The 22,456-nt window shown below is 47.7% G+C and overlaps 1 protein-coding gene across 1 annotated transcript; it reads left to right on the top strand.

The window, feature by feature from the left end:
- Positions 1-6,721: 6,721 nt before the first annotated feature.
- LOC309559875 (uncharacterized protein) lies at positions 6,722-13,171 on the top strand (the record flags this gene model as incomplete). The annotated part of the gene is made up of 2 exons (XM_082263302.1): positions 6,722-7,331; positions 13,158-13,171. 2 exons carry the CDS (start codon positions 6,722-6,724, stop codon positions 13,169-13,171), a joined length of 624 nt encoding a protein of 207 aa, XP_082119428.1.
- Between the last annotated feature and the right edge of the window lie 9,285 nt (positions 13,172-22,456).

Consider the following 22,456-nt stretch of genomic DNA (forward strand, 5'->3'; position numbering starts at 1 on the left):
AAAAAACAATAAAAATGACATAAATCTTTCCTGTAGTTAGTAGACCTGATAACTTTTGCGCAAACCAATCAGCATTTGCTTATTGCGATTTTGTTTTACCAATATGTAACAGAAAACAAATTGGCCTAAAATGTTAAAAAACATTTGATTTTTAATTTTTTTGGGAATGTTATATAGCAGAATGTGAAAAATATTGTTTTTTTTTTTTTTTTCAAATTTGTCGCTCATTTTTTTGTTTATAGCAAAAAATAAAAATCGCACTGGTGATCAAATACCACCAAAAGAAAGCTCTGTTTGTGGGAAAAAAAGGGTGTAAATTTTGTTTAGGTACAGCGTCGCACGTGTAATTGTCCTTTAAAGTAAAGCAGTGCCGAAACGCAAAATAGGGCCTGGTCAGGAAGGGGGCAAATATTTCCGGGGCAGACGGGGTTAATCTCAGTATAAATACAGCTGTTCTGTGAAGCCCTCAGAGGTTTGTTAGAGATCCTTAACAAACAGCATTATAAAGGCCAAGGAACACACCAGACAGGTCAGGGATAAAGTTGTGGAGAAGTGTAAAGCAGGGTTAGGTTATAAAAAATCTCCCAAGCTTTGAACATCTCACAGAGCGCTGTTCAATCTATTATGGGAAAATGGAAAGAGTATGGCTCAACTGCAACCCTACCAAGACATGGCCGTCCACCTAAACTGACCGGCCGGGCAGGGAGAGCATTCGTCAGAGAAGCAGCCAAGGGGCCCATGGGAACTCTGGAGGAGCTGCAGAGATCCACAGCTCAGGTGGGAGAATCTGTCCACAGGACAACTATTAGTCGTGCGCTCCACAAATCTGCCCTTTATGGAAGAGTGAGAAGAAGAAAGGCATTGGTGAAAGAAAGGGCACACACTGGGTGTCAGGAGGGCACACATCAGGGGTTGGGGTGGGGGGTCAGCCTGTCAGTGCTCAGACCATACGCCGCACACTGCATCAAATTGGTCTGCATGGCTGTCATCCCAGAAGGAAGCCTCTTCTAAAGATGATGGACAAGAAAGCCCACAAACAGTTTGCTGAAGACAAGCAGACTAAGGACATGGATTACTGGAACCATCTCCTGTGCTCTGATGAGACCAAGATAAACTTATTTGGTTCAGATGGTGTCAAGCGTGTGTGGGGGCAACCAGGTGAGGAGTACAAAGACAAGTGTGTCTTCCTACAGTCAGGCATGGTGGTGGGAGTGTCATGGTCTGGGGCTGCATGAATGCTGCCAGCACTGGGGAGCTACAGTTCATTGAGGGAACCATGAATGCCAACATGTACTGTGACATACTGAAGCAGAGCATGATCCCCCCCTTCGGAGACTGGGCTGCAGGGCAGTATTCCAACATAACGACCCCAAAAACCTCCAAGATGACTACTGCCTTGCTTAAGAAGCTGAGGGTAAAGGTGATGGACTGGCCAAGCATGTCTCCAGACCTAAACCCTATTGAGCATCTGTGGGGATCCTCAAACAGAAGGTGGAGGAGTGCAAGGTCTCTAACATCCACCAGCTCTGTGATGTCATCATGGAGGACTCCAGTGACAACCTGTGAAGCTCTGGTGAACTCAATGCCCAAGAGGGTTAAGGCAGTGCTGGAAAATAATGGTGGTCACACAAAATATTGACACTTTGGGCCCAATTTGGACATTGTCACTTAGGGGTGTACTCACTTTTGTTGCCAGCGGTTTAGACATTAATGGCTGTGTGTTGAGTTATTTTGAGGGGACAGCAAATTTACACTGTTAGTGCCAGTTCACACTAGGTCGCTCCGACTTAGGGGGCGACCTGTGAAGTCGCGTGCAGCGCGACTTCGGCGCGACTTGCATGGACTTCATAAAATGAATGTCAATGCAAGTCGCCTCCAGGTCGCCCAAAGTAGTACAGGACCCTTTTTCGCTCCTATTAGAACCGGTCCTGTACTACTCAATGACCGCAACGGTGCACGACTTGCCAGGCTGACCAAGTCACCTGACAAGTCGTATTAGTGTGAACCGGCACTTATACAAGCTGTACACTCACTACTTTACATTGTAGCAAAGTCTCATTTCTTCAGTGTTGTCACATGAAAATAGAATAAAATATTTACAAAAATGGGAGGGGTGTACTTATTTTTGTGAGATACTGTATCATTTTCCTTCCACTTCACAATTATGGCCACTTTGTGTCGGTCTATCACATAAAATCCCAATAAAATACATTTACATTTTTGGTTGTAGCATGAGAAAATGTGTGAAAATTCAAGGGGTGTGAATACTTTTATTGAGGGGGGGGGGGTTCCTATAATACCTGGCCATGGTGCCCCCCTCCCCCAATACAAATAACCCTTAGAGGGACAGTGGAGCATTATATGAGTGCCCCCCCCCCCCTAACCCCCTCCCCCCCCAGATTGGAGCTCCGCCAGGAACTGAACAGCCGCTCTCCAATCCTGCCCCGCAGACGTTGGTCAGATCTCTCACATATTGTGTCGGGAGTTTGAAGAATTCCAAAAAAATAAAACAAACGCGGGGAGCTGTCAGCGGAGAAATGAGGGAGTGAGCGCCGGGAGCGTCCGCCAATGTTGATTCAATTACCGCAATCCCCTCATATCCTAAAGCCTTTTCTAAATCAATTTCTGCTCCGGCCCGGGGGCTGATTTCCGGGTAATGTGCGGGAACATCTGTACGGCTCTTCTCAGACTTCTGTCTCAGGAAATTTCTCCCTTCTTTTTTCTGTTTTGTATTTCGTGACAGCAAACATCCAGAGGGTGTGTATATATCCTGACAGCTGGCCCGGAATGCGCTGCACGGCAGGCTGCACTCACTGCTCTGACCTGAGCATGGCGCTATCTATCCTCATCTGTTCATACACTGAGCCCTCATAGGGTCACCACACATATTCTGCCTTTCATTCTCCGTCTGTATATACCGAGAGAAAGATGGTCCAAGCCAGGAATATCCAAACTTCCTAAACAAAGAGCCGGTTTACTGTCCCTCAGACTTTAGGGGAGCGGATTGTGCCTGGGGGAGCAGAAAATATTTTGGTGTCAGTGGGAGGAATAGTGTCCCATCATTGGTGTCAGTGGGAGGAATAGGGCCCCATCATTGGTGTCAGTGGGAGGAATAGTGTCCCATCATTGGTGTCAGTGGGAGGAATCGTGCCCCATCATTGGTGTCAGTGGGAGGAATAGTGCCCCATCATTGGAGTCAGTGGAAGGAATAGTGCCCCATCATTGGTGTCAGTGGGAGGAATAGTGCCCGATCATTGGTATCAGTGGGAGGAATAGTGTCCCATCATTGGTATCAGTGGGAGGAATAGTGTCCCATCATTGGTGTCAGTGGGAGGAATAGTGCCCCATCATTGGTGTCAGTGGGAGGAATAGTGCCCCATCATTGGAGTCAGTGGAAGGAATAGTGCCCCATCATTGGTGTCAGTGGGAGGAATAGTGCCCCATCATTGGTATCAGTGGGAGGAATAGTGCCCCATCATTGGTATCAGTGGGAGGAATAGTGTCCCATCATTGGTGTCAGTGGGAGGAATAGTGCCCCATCATTGGAGTCAGTGGGAGGAATAGTGCCCAATCATTGGTGTCAGTGGGAGGAATAGTGCCCCATCATTGGTGACAGTGGAAGGAATAGTGTCCCATCATTGGTGTCAGTGGGAGGAATAGTGCCCCATCATTGGTGTCAGTGGAAGGAATAGTGCCCCATAATTGGTATCAGTGGGAGGAATAGTGTCCTATCATTGGTGTCAGTGGAAGGAATAGTGTCCCATCATTGGTGTCAGTGGGAGGAATAGTGCCCCATCATTGGTGACAGTGGGAGGAATAGTGCCCCATCATTGGTGTCAGTGGGAGGAATATTGCCCCATCATTGGTGTCAGTGGGAGGAATAGTGTCCCATCATTGGTGTCAGTGGGAGGAATAGTGCCCCATCATTGGTATCAGTGGGAGGAGTAGTTTCCCATCATTCAGCTTCGGGTGTGGCTACAGGAAGGTTCTCTGGCTGTGTGTCTGAAGCTGCTCCAGGTGATCTGTTTGAGAGGGGAGTCTGGTAAAATCTCTCCCAGCCCTGCTGGCCCCTATCTGGGGAGGCCATGCAGGCCAGCAGGGCCTCTCCTGCTGGAAGCTCTGAACCATCCCTTGGGCTGACGGATGACATACCTGCTCCTGGACAAGCCATGGCTGGAGATCTCTCTGCCCCTGGTGAGGATGAGGATACCGAGTCCATTCGGGAGCGAGTGGTGGCCGGGATCAAGGTCCTGAATAGGGAGAGAGACCAGCTCTACAAACTAAGAGCAGAGTTGAAACGCCTGCGAAAGCAACGTGAAGGTTTGCACAGCCGCAGCCGTGGATCTATGGATCCGGAAATCCAGTTGGCAAAGGTCCGGGTTCAACACCAGGAAACCATTGTGGCCATGATGGAAGGTAAAGAGGGGCCCTTTAAAGAAAAGTTCTGCAATGACCGCAGATTTGCAAGGATGGCAAAGATGGAGGTGGAGGAGGAGACCCCCAGTTCTGACCCCCTGACTCCCCAAGGTGAGGTGAGAAGCCCGTTGCCTTCTCAGGGCTCAGGAGGCATGCTGACAGTGATCCAGGCAGTGGAGTCTCCATTACAGGCGAATCAGCTGGTGTTTGGTGAGGAGAACTTTCCTGATAATGTGCCTGATAAGGTAAAACCTAGCAAGTCACAAGTGACTGATAAAACTATTTTTGTGCCATTTAACACCTTGGTTAATGCGGATGTTTTGCCCAATGACACCCAGGCTGGTAATTTCATATCCAGCAATATTTCAGCTGCTGATGTTTCCTTGCAGGAAAAACTGCGTTTAAAAAATGACATTGCAGCAAAGGAACTACAAGAGCCTGAACAACCCATTAACCCCCCTTTTGCTGAGTCAAAGGCTGTTTGTCCAGTCACAGCTGTTGTTCAGGACTCTATACTGCAGCATCAGGACACCTGTGGTACTACAGCAGAAACTGTGATAATGAATGGTGAATGTAACGATTCTTCTAACGATTTTTCTATTTCAGGTGTTCTGAATAGTGCTGCCAATATGTGTGCAATAGACAATCCTGCTGGCTCAGTACAAGCAATTAATAATAAGGATAGTAATAGTAATGTACCAGCTAAACTTACATCAGTGTGGGGCCTTGGCCCTGATAAGCCCTCTTTTGCTCAGGTGGTACGCTCAGCACCTGGTAATGTTATTAAGCCAGGGCTGCAGCCAATGAGGCAGAGGCAGAGATTTACACCACAGACTGCCACTTTGAGCACCCCTGGTTCCGGTCTTGGGTCTCTGGCTTCTGCTGGGGGTCCAAGGCGTAATGTAGTCATTCTTAAATGGGAAGGTGGTGCAGTCTCTCCAGCACGGCGTGTGGTGGTGGATATGATTTTGGAGATGGGCTTTGGGGCGAATGACCTTTATGCCCTAATACATGTAGCTGGGAGCCGGGAGTACACAATCAGCTTCACCAGGCCAGAGGGTCTTGACCTGTTCTGGGAACGATATGAGGCTCGGTGCAGGTCAAGACCCGAATGGGAAGATCTGGCACCAGTTGCTGTTTCACAAAGATCAACGGTTAAAAAAATAACCATCATCCTCACTAACGAGAGTGTTCCTGCTCGGGACTTGGAGGTCTGGTTAAGGAACTATGGTGAGGTTTTGACAACGCCAAATAAAATCCTTGATGAACGTGGCATCTGGACTGGGGGTTGGTCAGTAACGGTCAGGTTGGCCAGGGATGGGAATGTTATCCGTCACCTGCCCTCCTCGGCTTTCATAGGGAGGGATAGGATGACTGTTTTTTATCCTGGTCAGCCAAAGCTGTGTCACCGCTGTGGAGAAAAGGGGCATTTTAGCTCCTCCTGTTCAGCCTTAATATGTTCTGTATGTCGGGGACAGGGTCATGTGGCCAGGGACTGCACCCAGGCGATAAGGTGCAACCTGTGCCTGCGCCTTGGCCACCCCTACAGCCGATGTCCGGAGGCCTGGCACAATATGGAGAAGGAGGTAGTAGATGAGCTGTTGAGGCTGGACAGGATGGAGGATGAGGCCCCTGGTGTACCATCCTCCTCTGCGGTGACTGACCCCCCAGGTCCTGTTCAGGATCCCTCCCCAGTTTCTGTGGCCAACCCTCCTGTGTCTGTAGGTATTCCTTCTGTGGCTGTCTCTGTGTCCCCCCAGCCTACTGTACCCACTCCTCTTGTGTCAGAACCTTCTAAGTCTGTGCCCCCCGAGTCAGTCTTACCCCATGAGTCTCCTAGGTCTGACTTAAGGGAAGGTCCCCCCCCACCTGGAGCGGTGGCATGTGCCAAAAAGGGTGCTGCTGCTTCTTCTGTTAAGAAGTCTTCTGCGAAGACTTTGAAGAAAAAAACAAGAGATGAAAACATCTCAGAGTCTGACCTGCAGTACCTGGAGGAGAGAAGGAGGGTTGTGAGGCGGAAGAGACAGGCGGTGAGGACGGAACAGGGACAGGAAGCCCCAGTGTCTGTCCCCAACCGTTCTAGGGCTTCCGCTTGGGATATTTCCTCATCTGGAGCTTCCTCTGAACAAAATTCAGACTCAGAAATGGAGTTGGAGGAGGCCTCAAGAAAAAGAGAGGCTTCTGGTGATGAGCAGCAGAGGGGAGCTAAGAAGCAATCCACCCAATAACCCAAATGGCGGTTCCCCCTCCGTTAAAAGTGGTGACAATAAATGTCGCCAGTATTAAGTCGGTAAGAGCTCGTTCTATGGCCTTCTTTTTGTTCAGCCAATTAGATGCTGAAATTTTATTTTTGCAGGAGACTAGGCTCACCTCCTTGGCAGATATTCATAAAGCCAAGAGAGAGTGGAGGTATGGTCCATCCTACTGGTCTCTTGCGGCCGAGCCTTACGGCGGGGTGGCGGTGTTGTTTAAAACCGGCATGGTAACTGTCCGGCGGGTTATTGAGGTGGAGATTGGGAGATGTATGGTCTTAGACGTTCTTGTGGGAGGGCAGGACCTGCGCCTAATTAATATTTATGGGCCGCACACAAAGTGGGACAGGAAATGCCTTTTTACAAGGATCAAGCCATTTCTTTTTACATCCCGGCAAGTGGTTTTTGGAGGTGACTTTAATACTGTGACTCGGCACAAGGACAGGAAGGACTTCAATGACCGGCTGGGATATGATAGCGTTTTTTTAAATAGTATGGTTAGGGATGCTGGTCTTGTGGATGTGCACATTAAGCACCTTCCGGATGACACAGGGTTCACCTTTCATCGTGGTAATAGTCAGAGTAGGATAGATAGGTTTTTTTTGAAGGAGGCCTCTGCTTTCTCACCCCCAGTGGTGCAGGCAGTGGAGTTCTCTGATCACTGTATGCTATCTGTGGTCTTGAATGCTTCAGACTTCCCTCAGAGGGGCAAAGGCATCTGGAGATTAAATTCGACTCTCCTTGAGGAAGAACATGTTAGACAATCCTTTGAGGAATTCTTTCAGGCACAGGTGACCATCCTGGACTTTTGTAGCAGCAAGGCTGAGTGGTGGGAGCTGACCAAAAAGAGGATTGCTGGATTCTTCAGGGGCCTAGCCAATAAAAAACAGTTTAATAGATACATGACCTACCAACGTTTGCGGAGGAAGCTGGATATTCTTGTCTCAAGAGGAGGAGATCCTGGGGCAATCTCTGAAGTGAAAATCCTCCTCAGGAAGTGTCAATATGATCGGCATACCTCTTTGGTTCTGGAGCGGGACTATGGGAAATACCACTCGCCTGACCCTTACCAGAACTGCAAACAGGGTGTAGCTGTTAAGATGGTCATTGGCCTTAAGGATAGTACAGGTTCCTTGACAAAGTCCAGGTCAGGGATCCTGGAGGTCGTGAGGTCTTTTTATGCTGAACTTCTTGGGAGGAAAGAGCTTGACCGAGACAAGATGGAAAGCTTTTTGGACTCTATTCCAGGTCTAAATGGTGGAGATGTCCCTTTGATGAATTTGACAGAAGAGATCACAGTTGAAGAGGTGACGAGGGCAATTGAACAGCTTGCCATCAAAAAGTCACCTGGACCGGATGGTCTGACGGCTGAGTTTTACAAAGCCTTTAAGTCTATTCTGGCCCCACATTTGGTAGAGATTTTTAACAGTTGTCTTGCTGAGGGGGTGCTTCCCCCTTCCATGAGACACTCAGCTGTGATTCTTCTTTCAAAAGGTAAAGATCCTTCGATGATTGAGAATTGGCGCCCCATCAGCCTTCTCAATGTCGATAGAAAGGTGCTGGCGAAGATACTTTTCTGGCGCCTATCGGCAGTAGCAGAGTCTTTGCTTTCTCGCCATCAGCACTGTTCGATCCAGGGTAGGAGCACCTTCACAGCAGTTTTAGCTGTCCGGGAGGCCTTGGAGCAGTGCAGGGCTGCAGGTTGGGGAAAGTATTTACTGGCATTGGATCAGGCAAAGGCTTTCGATCGTGTCAACCATGAGTACCTGTGGTTGCTCTTTAGTAAGTACGGTCTGCCGGGTGGTTTTGTCAATTGGTTAAAAGTCTTGTATAAGGGGGCAGAAAGCTTCCCTCTTGTTAATGGTTGGGTTGGACAGTCCTTTGAGATTGGTTCTGGGGTGCGCCAGGGTTGTCCCCTGAGTCCCCTGCTCTATGTGTTTGCAATCGACCCCTTCATCAGGAGGCTAGAGAGCAGCATGTTGTGTGGGGTACCAGTGGGAATCCCGGGTGAGCCGCCTTTGAGGGTTGTTGCCTATGCGGATGATGTGTCAGTGATTGTCACTGGGACAGACAAAGCGGAGGAGGTGGTCTCTCTGACATCACGGTACTCTGAAGCATCAGGCTCCAAGATCAATCAGGAAAAGAGTGAAGTTTTTTGGATGGGAAAGGAAGGTGAGGGGTTTGATCTCCCGGACACCTTTCCAGTGCCCCAGGAAAAAATTAAGATATTAGGCATTGAATTTGGACCTGGCGATTATGGCCTCAAAAACTGGGAAGGCAGGCTGGAAGTTGCCAATACTAAGGTGGTCAGCTGGAAGAGATGGAAGTTATCTCTGAGGGAAAGGGTTGATCTGATTAAGACTTACCTGATACCGATCTTCTTGTATGTCAGCCCTGTCTGCATCTTGCCAGTGTCTCTCTATGCTAGGATCTATAGTGTGTTCTTCCAGATGCTATGGGGGAACAGACTGAACCCCATCAAGAGGAATGTCACCTATCTATCCAGGAGGGAGGGTGGCTTAGGTATGGTCAACCCCGTTCTTTTCTTTTCACTGCTATTTCTCAAGTTTAACATTGGTAGTATGCTTGCAGTGGAACCTCCTGGATGGGCAGGCATGTTTAGATCTTGGTTTAGGCCTTTTCTGCGACTTTGGGAAGAAGGTGGCCAAGTGAAGAATCTCAGGGGTCATCGTGGTCAGCTCCCAGCCTATGTCGCTCCGTGTCTGAAGTTACTGCGGCAGTGGCGACTGTCGGCTGAAGATCTCAGATCCGCTCCGAGGAAAGTCCTTATGAGCCGAGTCTTGAGCGAAGTCTTTCATGACCCACTGGCCTTAAGGGATTGCCCAGGCCCAATTTTGAGGGAAGGGTTAAGACTGATTAATTTGGCTAGAGTCCCCCTTAAATTCAGGGATCTGGCCTGGTTGTGCTTCCACGGGAGGCTCTATGTTCGGGGCAATTTGAAATTCCGCAGTGGGATGGATCGTGGTTGTCCTCGGGAGGAATGTACAGGTGAGGAGGAGACTATGGACCATTTTCTGCTTCGTTGCCCTTTTAACATAGAGGTATACAAACAGGTGGGGCGGGCCCTCGGTGTTCCTTTCCTCTCCAGGCTGGGTTATGCTGAGTGGGTGTACGGAGCATTCAATACCGGTGGGGGCTTTTGTTTGGATACACTTTTTTTAGTTAGCTTAGTAGTCCGTTATTACACCTGGAACGCACGGTGTCAGGTCACCCTTCGGCGTAAAATCCTTCCTGTTCAGGTAGTGGTGTGTGACATTCTGCATGAGGTGGGGAAGATTCGGGCGCTTGAGAGAGACAAGTGGGGTCAGAGGGCTTGGTTGAAGGCGTGGAGGGGTTTCAAGCCTCCCTGACTGCCAGGAGTCTCTGTCCTGGGTGTGGCTTTCTGTCTCTTATCACCCTAGATTTTTTCTTAATGCTCAGTTTTTGATAAATGGCTGCATACATAGGTGATGGGTTGTGCCTCTTAGGCCCTCTCTGCTGCTTTATGTAAATAGTTTTCTAAAAATGTTGGAAGTGGATTATGTATATATTGTATATATTCTGCACATGGATGTGAATTCCTTTGTTTTCTGTTGGAATATTGTACTATAGTTATGTTTTTTACTTTTGTATAAAATATGTTGCTTGATTCTTTTAAATAAAAGATCAATAGTGCCCCATCATTGGTGTCAGTGGGAGGAATAGTGCCCCATCATTGGTGTTAGTGGAAAGAATAATGGGTCCTCATTGGTGTCAGTGGGGGAAATAATTGGCCCTCATTGGTGTTAGTGTGAGAAATAATGTCCCATTGTTTGTGTCAGTAGCAGAAACTATGTCCCACCATTGGGAGTAGGAAGAATAGTGCCCCAAGGGCCGGAAAAAGATAAGCAAAAGGCCCAATCCAGCCCCTGAGGCGCAGTTTGGAGGCCACTGGTCTAGGTGATTGCAGGAGAACATCCGAGGGTGGAGGGGCAGGACAGTGGAGTGTAGCAGGCCAGATAACTGCAGGGCATACTGTGTAAAGAAACAGGGGAGCACTTGGAGACACAGGGGCACACAGGGGTGCATTTGTAGACACAGGGGTGCACCAATGTCATGGGGCACTCTAAAGACATAGGGGCACCAAAGTCTAGCGGCACCCTGAAGTCATGGGGGTGCACTTAGAGACAAGGGGCACTCTTAAGACATTTGGGCGCACTTGGAGACACATAGGAGTGTATTGGAGACACAGGGGCACACAAAAGTCACAGGACACTCAGGGACTAATTCAAAGTCGTGGTTGTGCACTTGGAGACATAGAGGTGCACAGGGCCAGGGTCACAGGGTACAATGGTACTGGGAATGCTGGCCAAAGGAGACACTGGCTTTGGGAGGAAATGAGACTGGTGACACAATGGCACTCAGAATGGTGAACACAAGGGGCACAATTATCTCTGGGAACGCTGGACCTAGTGGACACAACAGCATTGGAAATGAAGGATGCCGGAAACACAGTTGTACTCAGCTGATTGCCTCCCATGGCTTTCAATACCATTTCTATGCTGATGACCAGGGCCATTTTACCGAATGGGCATGCTGGGCAGTTGCCCGGGGGCCCCACTTGCCCAGGGGGCCCCACCTGCTCAGCGACCCAGCCTCAGGTAAGCATTAGTCCCAATTCCTGTGTGCATTCCGCCACCGAACTTAGCAGGTGGCAAGTGCCTGTCGGCCCTGCGCTGCTGTCAGGCCACTTGGGCCGTGGAGGGGGAGCCTACAACTGCAGGAATGCCTGTCCGCCTCCATGGTGTAGGGGAAACCCCAAAACGGGAACAGGCACACACAGAACAGCCAAGTCTGACTCCTGTCCATGTGTGTGTTCACCGGACCCAGCCGCCGAACTTGGAAGCTGTTATTAGCCTGGCACTGCTGTACCAATAAATATCTCCTTATCAATAATTTACATTTCTATTCTCATGGGTGATTGTGTAGGCGGGGCGCCAGTGCACTGCATTGCCCGGGGCCCTATAATGCTCTTAATATGGCGCTGCTGATGACACCCAAATCCATCTCTCTACTCCTCACCTAACTTCTTCAGTCTTCTCTCCCATTACTAAATTACTAACAGACATATCAGTCTGGATGTCACACCACTTCCCCAAGCTCAACCTGCCCAAAACAAGCTCATAATATTTCCTCCCCCATGTGCCTCTCCCCTGACTTCTCTGTCAAAATCAACAGTTTAACTATCAGCCTGTCCTCGCATGCCATGGTACTAGGTATAATCCTGGACTCTGAACTCTCCTTTACGCCCCACATCCAATCACTGTCCAAATCTTGCCGCCTCAACCTCCGCAACATCTCCAAAATGTGCCCTTTCCTAACCAATGACACCACAAAGCTTCTAATTCACTCCCTTGTCATCTCTCGCCCTTGACTACTGCAACTCCCTCCCCTGAGTTATTTTAACATAGGCTATCCCCCTTCAGTCCATCATGAATGCTGCTGCAAGGCTCATCCACCTCACCAACTGCTCAGCATCTGCTACCCCTCTCCACCAATCCTATAATGGCCCCCATTCAGTGTCCTCCACCCCTCCCTACCAATCCCTCCACTGGCTTCCATTCAGTGTCTTCCTCCCCTCTCTGCCAATCCTTCCACTGGCTTCTATTCAGTGTCCTGCACCCATCTCTGCCAATCCCTCCGCTGGCCTTTGCTTAGTGTCCTACACCCTCTCGGCCAATCCCTCCACCGGCTTCCATTCAGTGTCCTCCACTCCTCTCTGCCAATATCTCTTCTGGCTTCCATTTAGTGTCCTCTACTTCTCTCTGCTAATCCCTCCACTGGCCACCATTTAGTGCCCTCTACCCTCTCTGACAATTCCTCTACTGGCCTCCATTCAGTGTCCTCCACCCCTCTCTGCTAATCCCTCCACTGGCCTCCATTTAGTGTCTTCTACCCCTCTCTGCCAATCCCTCCACTGGCCTCTATTCTGTGTCTTCTACCCCTCTCTGCTAATCCCTCCAATGGCCTCCATTCCATGTCCTCCACCCCTCTCTGCTAATCCCTCCAATGGCCTTCGCTCACTGTCTTCCACCCCTCTCTGCCAATCCCTCCACTGGCTTCTCCAACAAACTAAATTCACGATACTAACAACTTACAAAGCCATCCATAACTCTGCCCCCAGCTACATTACTAACCTAGTCTCTAAATACCAACCTCATTGTTGTCTTCATTCTTCCCAAGACCTCCTGCTCTCTAGCTCCCTCGTCTCATCCTCCGATGCTCACCTCCAGGACTCCTCCACTCTACAGAGCCTCTCCCATCTTCTGGAACTCCCTACCCCAATCTGTCTGACTATCTCCTATTTTTTCCACTTTCAGGTAATCCCTGAAAACTCATCTCTTCAGAGAAACCTATCTGACCACAGCCTAACAACTGTACATTTATATTCGAAATCAGCCCCATCCCCCACAGTTATTAACTTTTGTGTCTCTTGACCCTTTCTTTTAGATTGTAAGCTCTAACGAGCAGGGCCCTCTAATTCCTACTGTATTTACCACTTGCCGACCGCCGCACGACTATAAAATGCGGCAGTCAGCCCTCCTGGGCAAAGTGACGTAACGGTACGTCACTCGCCCACGAGCCTGTAGGGGGTGAGCGCGTGCCGCCGGCGCGCTCCCGCCCCCGCTCGTTCACTAACATCTCCGCGCATGTGACCGGCGGCTCTGATCCCCGCCGGTCACTCGCGATCTCGCTCAGGAGAGGGAGAAAGACAGACGGCTGATGTAAAAACAACCGTCTGTCATTCTCCCTTAGATCATGATAGAGGCTATGCGATCCTGCTATGTAGGATCGTATGTCCCTGTTATGATCTAACAAGCCACACCCCTTAACAGTTACAATCACGCCCCTAGGGACACACTTAACACCTTGATCACCAATAAAGTTAACCCCTTCCCTGCCAGTGTCATTTTTACAGTAACAGTGCATATTTATAGCACTGATTACTGTAGTAATGTCACTGGTACCCCCAAAAGTGTCAAAAATGTCAGTCAGGGGTCTGATCTGTCCGCAGTCCCGCAAAAAAAAAAAACGCAGATCACCACCATTACTAGTTAAAAAAAAAAAACAATAAAAATGATATAAATCTTTCCCGTAGTTAGTAAATGCAATAACTTTTGCGTAAACCAATCAAAATATGCTTATTGCAATTTTTTTTTACCTAAAATATGTAGCAGAAAACAAATTGGCCTAAAATTTAAAAAAAATTTGATTTTTACATTTTTTTTTTTGAGAATTTCATATAAAAAATGTGAAAAATATTGTTATTTTTTCAAAATTGACGCTCTTTTTTTGTTTATAGCGTAAAACGTAAAATCGCAGAGGTGATCAAATACCACCAAAAGAAAGCTCTGTTTGTGGGAAAAAAGGACGTAAATTTAATTTGGGTACAGCGTCACACGACCGCGCAATTGTCTGTTAACCACTTAAGCCCCAGCCCTATTTCGGACACTTTTTGTTCACGCATTAAAACCAGTATTTTTTCCTAGAAAACTACTTAGAACCCCCAAACATTATATATATTTTTTTAGCAAAGACTCTGGAGAATAAAATGTCGGTCATTGCAATATTTTTTATCACGCGGTATTTGCGCAGCGGTCTTTAAAGCGCCATTTTTTTGGAAAAATTTTGAAAAATCACATTTCACTAATTTTAAAAAATACTAAACAGTAAAGTTAGCCCATTTTTTTTTGTATATTGTGAAAGAACATGTCACGCCGAGTAAATAGATACCCAACATGTTACGGTTTAAAATTGCGCCCCCCCGTGGGATCGCGACAAACTACGGTCAATAGAGATCTCAATCTGCGACGCTTTAAATTTATTTAACGGTTATCAGTTTTGAGTTAGAGTGTAGCTCTTTTTTTTTAATTATTGCCCACGCTCTGGCGATCGCAGCGATACCTCACATGTGTGGTTTGAACAGCGATTTCATTTGCGGCTCGACTTCCGTATACGTTTTTTTTTGTGCGCGAGCTAACGGTGACGGGGGCGGCTAAATTTTTTTTTTTTTTTTTTTCCCCATTTATTTTATTTATTTTTTTAACTTTATTAAAGTTTTAAAAAAAAATAAAAAATCTGATCACTTTTATTGCTGTCACAAGCAATGTAAACATCCCTTGTGACACCAATATGTAGTGACAGGTACTCTTTATGGAGGGATCGAGGGTCTAAAAGACCCTAGACCCCTCCACTACACATCCCTGTATGCAAAACGCCGAAAACGGCATTTTTTCATACAGCCGTTTTTCAAATTTGCTGCCTTTTGCAGCACAGTAACCCGGACGTGACGTCATGGACGCCGCCTCCGGGTTACGTCATCGGAGACCCGATCGAAGCCGTTTCCGGCATTCATCAGGACTCCATCCAGCCGGCGGACGTTCCGGCTGGGTGCTCGGGGCTCCCAGTGGGACGGTAGCCCCGAGCAAAGCCACGGAAGGCGGCGGGAGGGGGGGGACGTCCCCTCCCGCCCCCCCGGGTACCAATCGAGCGGCTCCCGAGCCGACCGTCGGCTTCAAACCACGGTAACGGGATGATGCCTCTAGCTAGAGGCATCATCCCGGTACACTACCGCAAAGTTAACTGACGTAGATCTACGTTAGTATGCGGTAAGTGGTTAAAGTCACGCAGTGCCGAATCGCAAAATAGGGCCTGGTCTTTGAGCAGCCAAATCCTCCGGGGGTTAAGTGGTTAAACTGAATTTTATTTGCACTGTCTGCCACCATGTTGTAAAGCGATGCATAAACTGTTATATATGTAGCACTGCCCCCCTAGAGGACTGCTGGATTGTTCACTTTGGGATCCACCTGGGTTACTGATAGCAACTGCAGCATGCACAATTTAACTCTTTGCTCTCTGGCTCAGTCAATGAACAATCTAGGGGATGTAGTTGTTTTTTTTTTTTTGTGGTTTTATTTAAATTAGGGATGGGAGAAGGGAAGAGTGAGATACTCCAACTTGAACTATTCACAGTAGATGAATGAGGACTCCTGCCTGAAGATACAGCCAGGCTGCTGATTCACCTTGCCACTTAGATTAATTTAGGATTAAGCTTCTATATAGATGACTTGTTAGGATGAATTATCTTGGGGATACACACCTAGTACCCCCTTTCACTCCACCTGCTGACACCCGTCCTCTGACCATCCTACACCAGGGTTTGATTATTCAGGAGTCACGGACTTCATGGCAATGGTCTACAACAGGCTCTATGGCAAAGCTAATACAATGTTCCATCATTCTGATACAGTGGAATTAATGTATCATATATTTCTTGAGGGATATTCTGAATGAATATTACTGTCCCATTTGAAGTGATCCAAACCATATTCTCAGTGTCCATTAAAGCGGAGTTCCACCCAAAAGTGGAACTTCCGCTTTAGGTGTTCCTACCCCCCTGACATGCCACATTTGGCATGTCATTTTTTGGGGGGGGGGGAGCGGATACCTAGTTTTGACAGGTACCCGCTCCCACTTCCGCTCGGAGCGCCGCGGCGCCCTGAGCGGAAGTTCTCCTCTCCCCCTCCCTCCCTGCAATCTTCTGGGACACGTCAGAGGTCCCAGAAGATTGCCGGCCAATCACGGCACGCAGCGCAGTGGGTACCCGGCTGTGAAGCCGCAAACTGTAACAGCCGGGTGCCCACAGCAGTGATGCCGGCGCCGGGGGAGAGGATCGAGGCTTCGGGCGGCCGCATTGCTGGACCGTTGGACAGGTGAGTCAAATGGCTGGAACTCCGCTTTAAGTAGTTGTCATTCATTTTCTTGGTCCCCTGTGCCCCTATTAGCCACAGGGTCTAGGGGGCTAAAAGAGGGATTTCTCAACCTTTCTAAGGTAAGCTGTGTTCCACGGCCCCCCAACCAAAGTGACTCCCGTCACAGTCTTTACCTCCAGTGACCACCAATGTAGAGGGACACAACATTCACCTCTAGTCACCTTTCTATTGGCCAAAAGCTGAAAAGAGTCCTAAAAGAATAACGAGCTCCAAAAATGTTGGCACTTGTCCTCCAATCAGATCACACATTTGCACTTCAACCTATGTTGCTGTTTTCAATAGTAAAAGGTGTCTGAGATTGAAATAATCGTATCCAGAATGATTCTTCATAAAAGCGCTAATCGCCTCGCTAATATTTCACAGCAATTAACGAACAAAAGTTCCATATTACATATTTCAGCCCAAGAAATAAAAAAATAAAAAAAATACTGTCATCTTCCCCAGGAGCGCTATACGTGGCTTACCAGCTTTCTAATGAATGTTAATAAAAAAAATAATTAAGTGTAAAATAATATTTTACCAACATCATTTTAGTTACTAACCTTTCCTGCCTTCATCTTCACCATCGGAAAAGCTATTTGCGTGTAAACGGAGAGTAAACACTGCGAGTAAAAATAATAATAATGAAGTATTACAGATATACAGGGCTGTGCTTCATTACACCTCATTAAGAATGAAATCATTTCAAAATAATTAAAGGGAAAAAAAAAAAAAAATCCCCCACAAACATCTCTTTATTTACTAACATTTATGTCTTCATAAAATTTACATGACCATAAAAGCAATTTGCATATAGAGTAATATTGTTACAAATGATAATAATGTTTTCTTTTTTTTTTTTTTTAATTGAATAAAATTTCCAGGAATGGCAGAAAAATACATTTCCTCTTGAGGATAATACTGATATTATAGGGTGTTATATAATGCCGTGCTATAGATAACAATTAGTTATAATGTAACAAAGTGTAGAGAGAGATAAAATGTATATACAGTTTGCCTTCCCCATGGGCATCCACAGAACTTTTGTCAGGGAGGGGCATCATTTTAAGGTCACCCATGCTCCGCCCCTTTTCCTCCCATAGATCCCCCTTTAGAGGAGGCCAGGCCAGGGTCCCCCATAGATCACCTTTAGAGCAGGGTCCCCATAGATCCCCCTTTAGAGCAGGTCAGGGTCCCCATAGATCCCTCTTTAGTCTTACCTTTTCACCTATATTTCCCATGTTACCAGGTTTTCTTGAACCACCGGGTACTCCAGGCACTCACTGCAAAGATTACATATATATATATATATATATATATATATATATATATATATATATATAGCCATTATGACCCCCTTTAGTGCAGGCCAGGATCCCTCATAGATCCCCTTTAGAGCAGGGTCCCTCAGTGATCCCCTTTAGAGTAGGCTCCCTCAGAGATCCCCTCTTAGAGCAGGCCAGGAAATCTTCGGGGGGGGGGGGGCACTTGCCCTCCCTTGCGGACGCCCATGGCCTTCCCCTTGGAGAGTTTGTAGTATACAGTATGGATCAAAACATGAGTGGACAGACAAAACCCATTTCTTGTATTTCTTATGGGTTTCCTATTCTGTAACCGGAGGGCATAACAGAATGGCCCAATCATAAAACAAATCATGGCAACCAGTAAACCAATAAAATGCCCCCCCCCCCCGTTCATAAGTCTGCACCCCCTTAGTTCTTAATCCTGTGTATTGCCCTCTTTAGCATCAATGCCAGCGATCATTCTTCTGCAGAGGAGGACTGGACCAGGGGGCATGGGAGCGATTGCCCCCTGGGCTGCTCTGATGCCCCGTAAAAAGGCTGCACCACTTCTGCCACAGACATGCCCAAAGGACTCCTGGTGAAGGGAAGTAAAAAGTCCCCGCCACTGACCTACTGAGTGCAGGATGAAGACAAGGACAAAGCGCAGGCCTCCCCCTCTCAGCATAGATGGTGTAAACTGTGTCTGCGCAGAGACCGGTTTCATGCCCCACTGGAGACTCTTCTGCCCTGGCCACCCCCAACAAAGCTGTCCTAGCTCCCCCAATCACCCCCTGCTGGCCAGTTCGGGACCCCGGATGCAGCCGGTAAGTAGAGAGTATCTGGAGCAGGGCTTCAGCTTGGAATGGGGGTCAGGAGGAGGATTGGGAGAGTGGGAGAGGGGATGAGGGAGAGTGGGAGGGGGGCCGAGTCTCTGCACCATGGGCCTCTGGTTTGTACTTGCCCCCTGGACCTGAAAGTTGCCAGTCTGCCCCTGGTCTTCTGTAATAGATGTCCATGAGTCCCTGAACTCTTACAGGTGGTAGAGCTGCCCATTCATCTTGGCAAAATGCCTCCAGGTCATGCAAAGTCTTCGGTCGTCTTGCATGAACCGCACGTTTGAGATTTCCCAGAGTGGCTCAATGATATTAGGGTCAGGAGATTGCGATGGCCACTCCAGAACCTTCACCTTTTTTCTGCTGTAACCACTGGAGGGTCAGCTTGGCCTTTTGCTTAGAGCAGGAGTTCCCAAACTGTTGGTCGGGACCCAATGGTGGGTCGCGAGCTGCGTTTGAGTGGGCAGCAGAGCCGGAAATCACTGAGAGCGGGCCAGCTTAAATTGTGCTGTGCGAGCCCGCACATATTATATTACAGAGAGCCAGAGCAGTCAAATCGCGATGGATTCAGGATCCCGCCCATGCAGTTTAAGGAGGCTGGTCTGCTGAAGGATATTTGCAACAGTGAGTAACTATTTCTATGGCATTGTAATGTTGTATTTGTACATATGTGGGCTGTTATGTAGGATATGTTCATGGGGTGCAGAGCCAGCTCCTCGGTTCTGCTGGGGCAATGGTGGCGGCTAGACTGGCAGTGGGATTCTCTCAGCTATAGCAGGCAGAGACGGCAGTCTCTGTGTCAGAGGAGGACCAGGTGGCCCAACAGTGTCAGGAGTTCATGTCAGCTTCTGTGACCCCAGTAGAGGATCAGAAGGAGATGAGCCAGGACACCAGTATAGAGCTCCTCATCATGGAATCTCTGGGTGAGGTGTGCTGGGCTCTGCAGAGGGCAAACAGGGGCTTCACCTTCACAGTGGACCGCTGGGAGAGGAAGGAGGGTGAGTGCTATATAGCCTGCTGATCACTGTCCTGGGGTGGTTGATTTCTGTCCTCTGCCTGCCTTATACTGTCTATGAGGGTGCTGATTACTTACAACTATTATTTGCATTTATATAGCACCAAAAAATTCTGTAGCTCTTTACAATATTCAATTACAAGCAAGTGGGTCCCAAAAAACGACTGTATTCAGAAGTGGGTCTCGGTCCAAAAAAGTTTGGGAAGCCCTGGCTTAGTCATTGTTGTGCTGGAAAGCCCAAGAGCGTCCAATGCGCAGCTTTCCTGCAGAGGAATGCAAATTGTCTGACAGTATTTTCTGATCATATGCTGCATTCATCTTGCCATCAGTTTTCATGAGATTCCCCTTGCCTTTAGCGCTCACTCACCCCCAGAACATCAGTGAGCCGTCGCCATGATTCACAGTGGGAATGGTATTGTTCCTCTCCAAACATAGCACTAATGGTTGTGACCCCAAAGCTTTGTTTTGGTCTCGTGACTCCAGATTGCAGTGTCCCAGAAGCTGTGAGGCGTGTCAAGGTGCTGTTGGCCATATTGCACCTGGGGTGCAATATGGCCAACAGGCCATATCTCTTGGTATGAAGAGATCCTCAAAATGTCTACTTTTAATAAGGGATTAAAAAGTACTGACTGGCAAATTCAAGGCTTTGGATAGTTACATAGTTAGTCAGGTTGAAAAAAGACACAAGTCCATCTAGTTTACCCAATAATTCAGGTGAATTACATAGTTACATATCTTTTCATTTCTTTTTATATCCTTTTCCATCTTTATAAAGTTCCATTACCTTGTTACACAGGTCTTTTGACAGTTCTGCTCCCCATGGTTCAGTATCTAGCCTGCTCAGTGCACCCACGCAAGAGAGCTAACAAACTCACTGACTATTTATACACAGTTGCCGCCCGTGCTATAGCCGAATGACAGCTACAGCGTAGGCTTCCTTTGCCGGGAGGCTGTCTATTGACGTCCTCCCATGATCATGCTTCCTGCGGCGGCGGTGCCCTGATCACAGATGGGGGTAAAGGGCCAATCACAGAGGCTGCTGAGTCCAATGACAGCGGACCATGGATTTCAGTTATCGGCTTTTTCTCCTCACGCTGTCAGCATGAATCACGCTTCCTGCGGCAGCGAGAAAAGAAGAAAACCGATAACCGGCTTGTGTTAGAGGGACATCGGCACAGATAATCAGTGTCCTGATTATCAGTGCAGTCCCACCAGCGCTGCCAATAAGTGCCCACTTGTGCTGCCAATCAGTGCCCATCAGTGCCTCCTCATCGGTGTCACCTATCAGTGCTCTCTATCAGTGCCCATCAGTGTTACCTATCAGTGCCCATCAGTGTCACCTATCAGTGCCCTTCAGTGCCACCTATCAGTGCCCTTCAGTGCTGCCTATCAGGGCCTATCAGTGCCCATCAGTGCCACCTATCAGTGCCACCTATCAGTGCCCTTCAGTGCTGCCTATCAGTGCCACCTATCAGTGCCCAACAGTGTCCCCTATCAGTGCAGCCTCATCAGTGCCCATCAGTGGCACCTATCAGTGCCACCTATCAGTGCCTATCAGTGCAACCTATCAGTCAGTGCCCATCAGTGCAGCCTCATCAGTGCTGCTTCATTAGTGCCAATCAGTGCAGCCTATTAGTGTCTATCAGTGCCAATTCATCAGTGCCTATCATTGCAGCCTCATCACCACACATCAGTGAAGGAGAACAATTACCTGTTTTCAAATTTTTTATAACTGACTATGAATTTTTTATTTTTTTTCAAAATTTTCGGTCTTTTTTGTTTGTTTAGCAAAAAATAAAAACCCCCAGCGGTGATTAAATACCACCAAGAGAAATCTGTGTGAAAAAAAAATTATAAAAATGTAATTTGGGTACAGTGTTGCTTGACTGTGCATTTGTCATTCAAAGTGTGACAGCGCTGAAACCTGAAAATTGGCCTGGGCAGGAAGTGGGTGAAAGTGCCCAGTGACTACCCACATCCAAATCAGGGACAGTCCTTCGAAATCAGGGACAGTTGGAAGCCATGGCTGTGATTGCAGCGCAATTTATCTCGCAACAATCGCGGCAGGACCTCACCGCACTGTGATTTTAGGTGCCATTCAAATTAATGACATCTCAATAGTGCATTCTGCGATTTGTCATTCACACCTTGGCGCTTTGAAATCACAGGCAGAATCGTGGCAAATCTGCCCACATTTCGAAATGCAGAGGTGTGAATGCAGTCCAAGAGGGAAGAGCGTTTTTGTGTGGTGCAGGGTGTGACGGTAGTCCCCATCACTGGGCATGAAAGACAAAAACTTAATGGACACTGGTAAGTAATATGGTTTGGATTGCGTCAAATGGGTTCTGTGTTTACACTTATGATAATGTAAATTGTACTTCAATGTCAGAGACGGACAGTCTGTCACTGGAAGTCTTTTCCTATTGTCTGAGTATTGATGTGTGATGTGGATTCTGTTAAGCCTGTCTGCCCCATTGTTAATTGTTAATGAACTCACATATTGTTTCTGTCCAGATGGCTAGATAATTAGTTCAGGTTAATTCTATTTCTGTATACAATTTCATCTGCATATGATAATGTAATCAGGCAACCCCTGACCTGTGTGTGGTAATCTGATCAGGAGGGGGATGTCCATGCTTGATATAAACTGTGTGAGTTGTTCAATAAAGGAGACGGTTCCTTAAGTTGTACAAGCTAAGTTGTCGGCTAGTTTTGTATGGGGGGGGGGGGGGGGGCTGCTGGAATATTTGATATCTATGTTCAAGACTGAAGGAAGCCGTATACTGACGGAAGCCCACAAGCAAAGTGTGGGTCATGGTTCCATTACACAGGGAAATACACAATTTTGCAAAATCAGTGCCAAAAT

The sequence above is a fragment of the Pelophylax lessonae genome (genome assembly GCF_965119305.1).
Source record: "Pelophylax lessonae genome assembly, chromosome: 7".
Taxonomy (NCBI): Eukaryota; Metazoa; Chordata; class Amphibia; order Anura; family Ranidae; genus Pelophylax; species Pelophylax lessonae.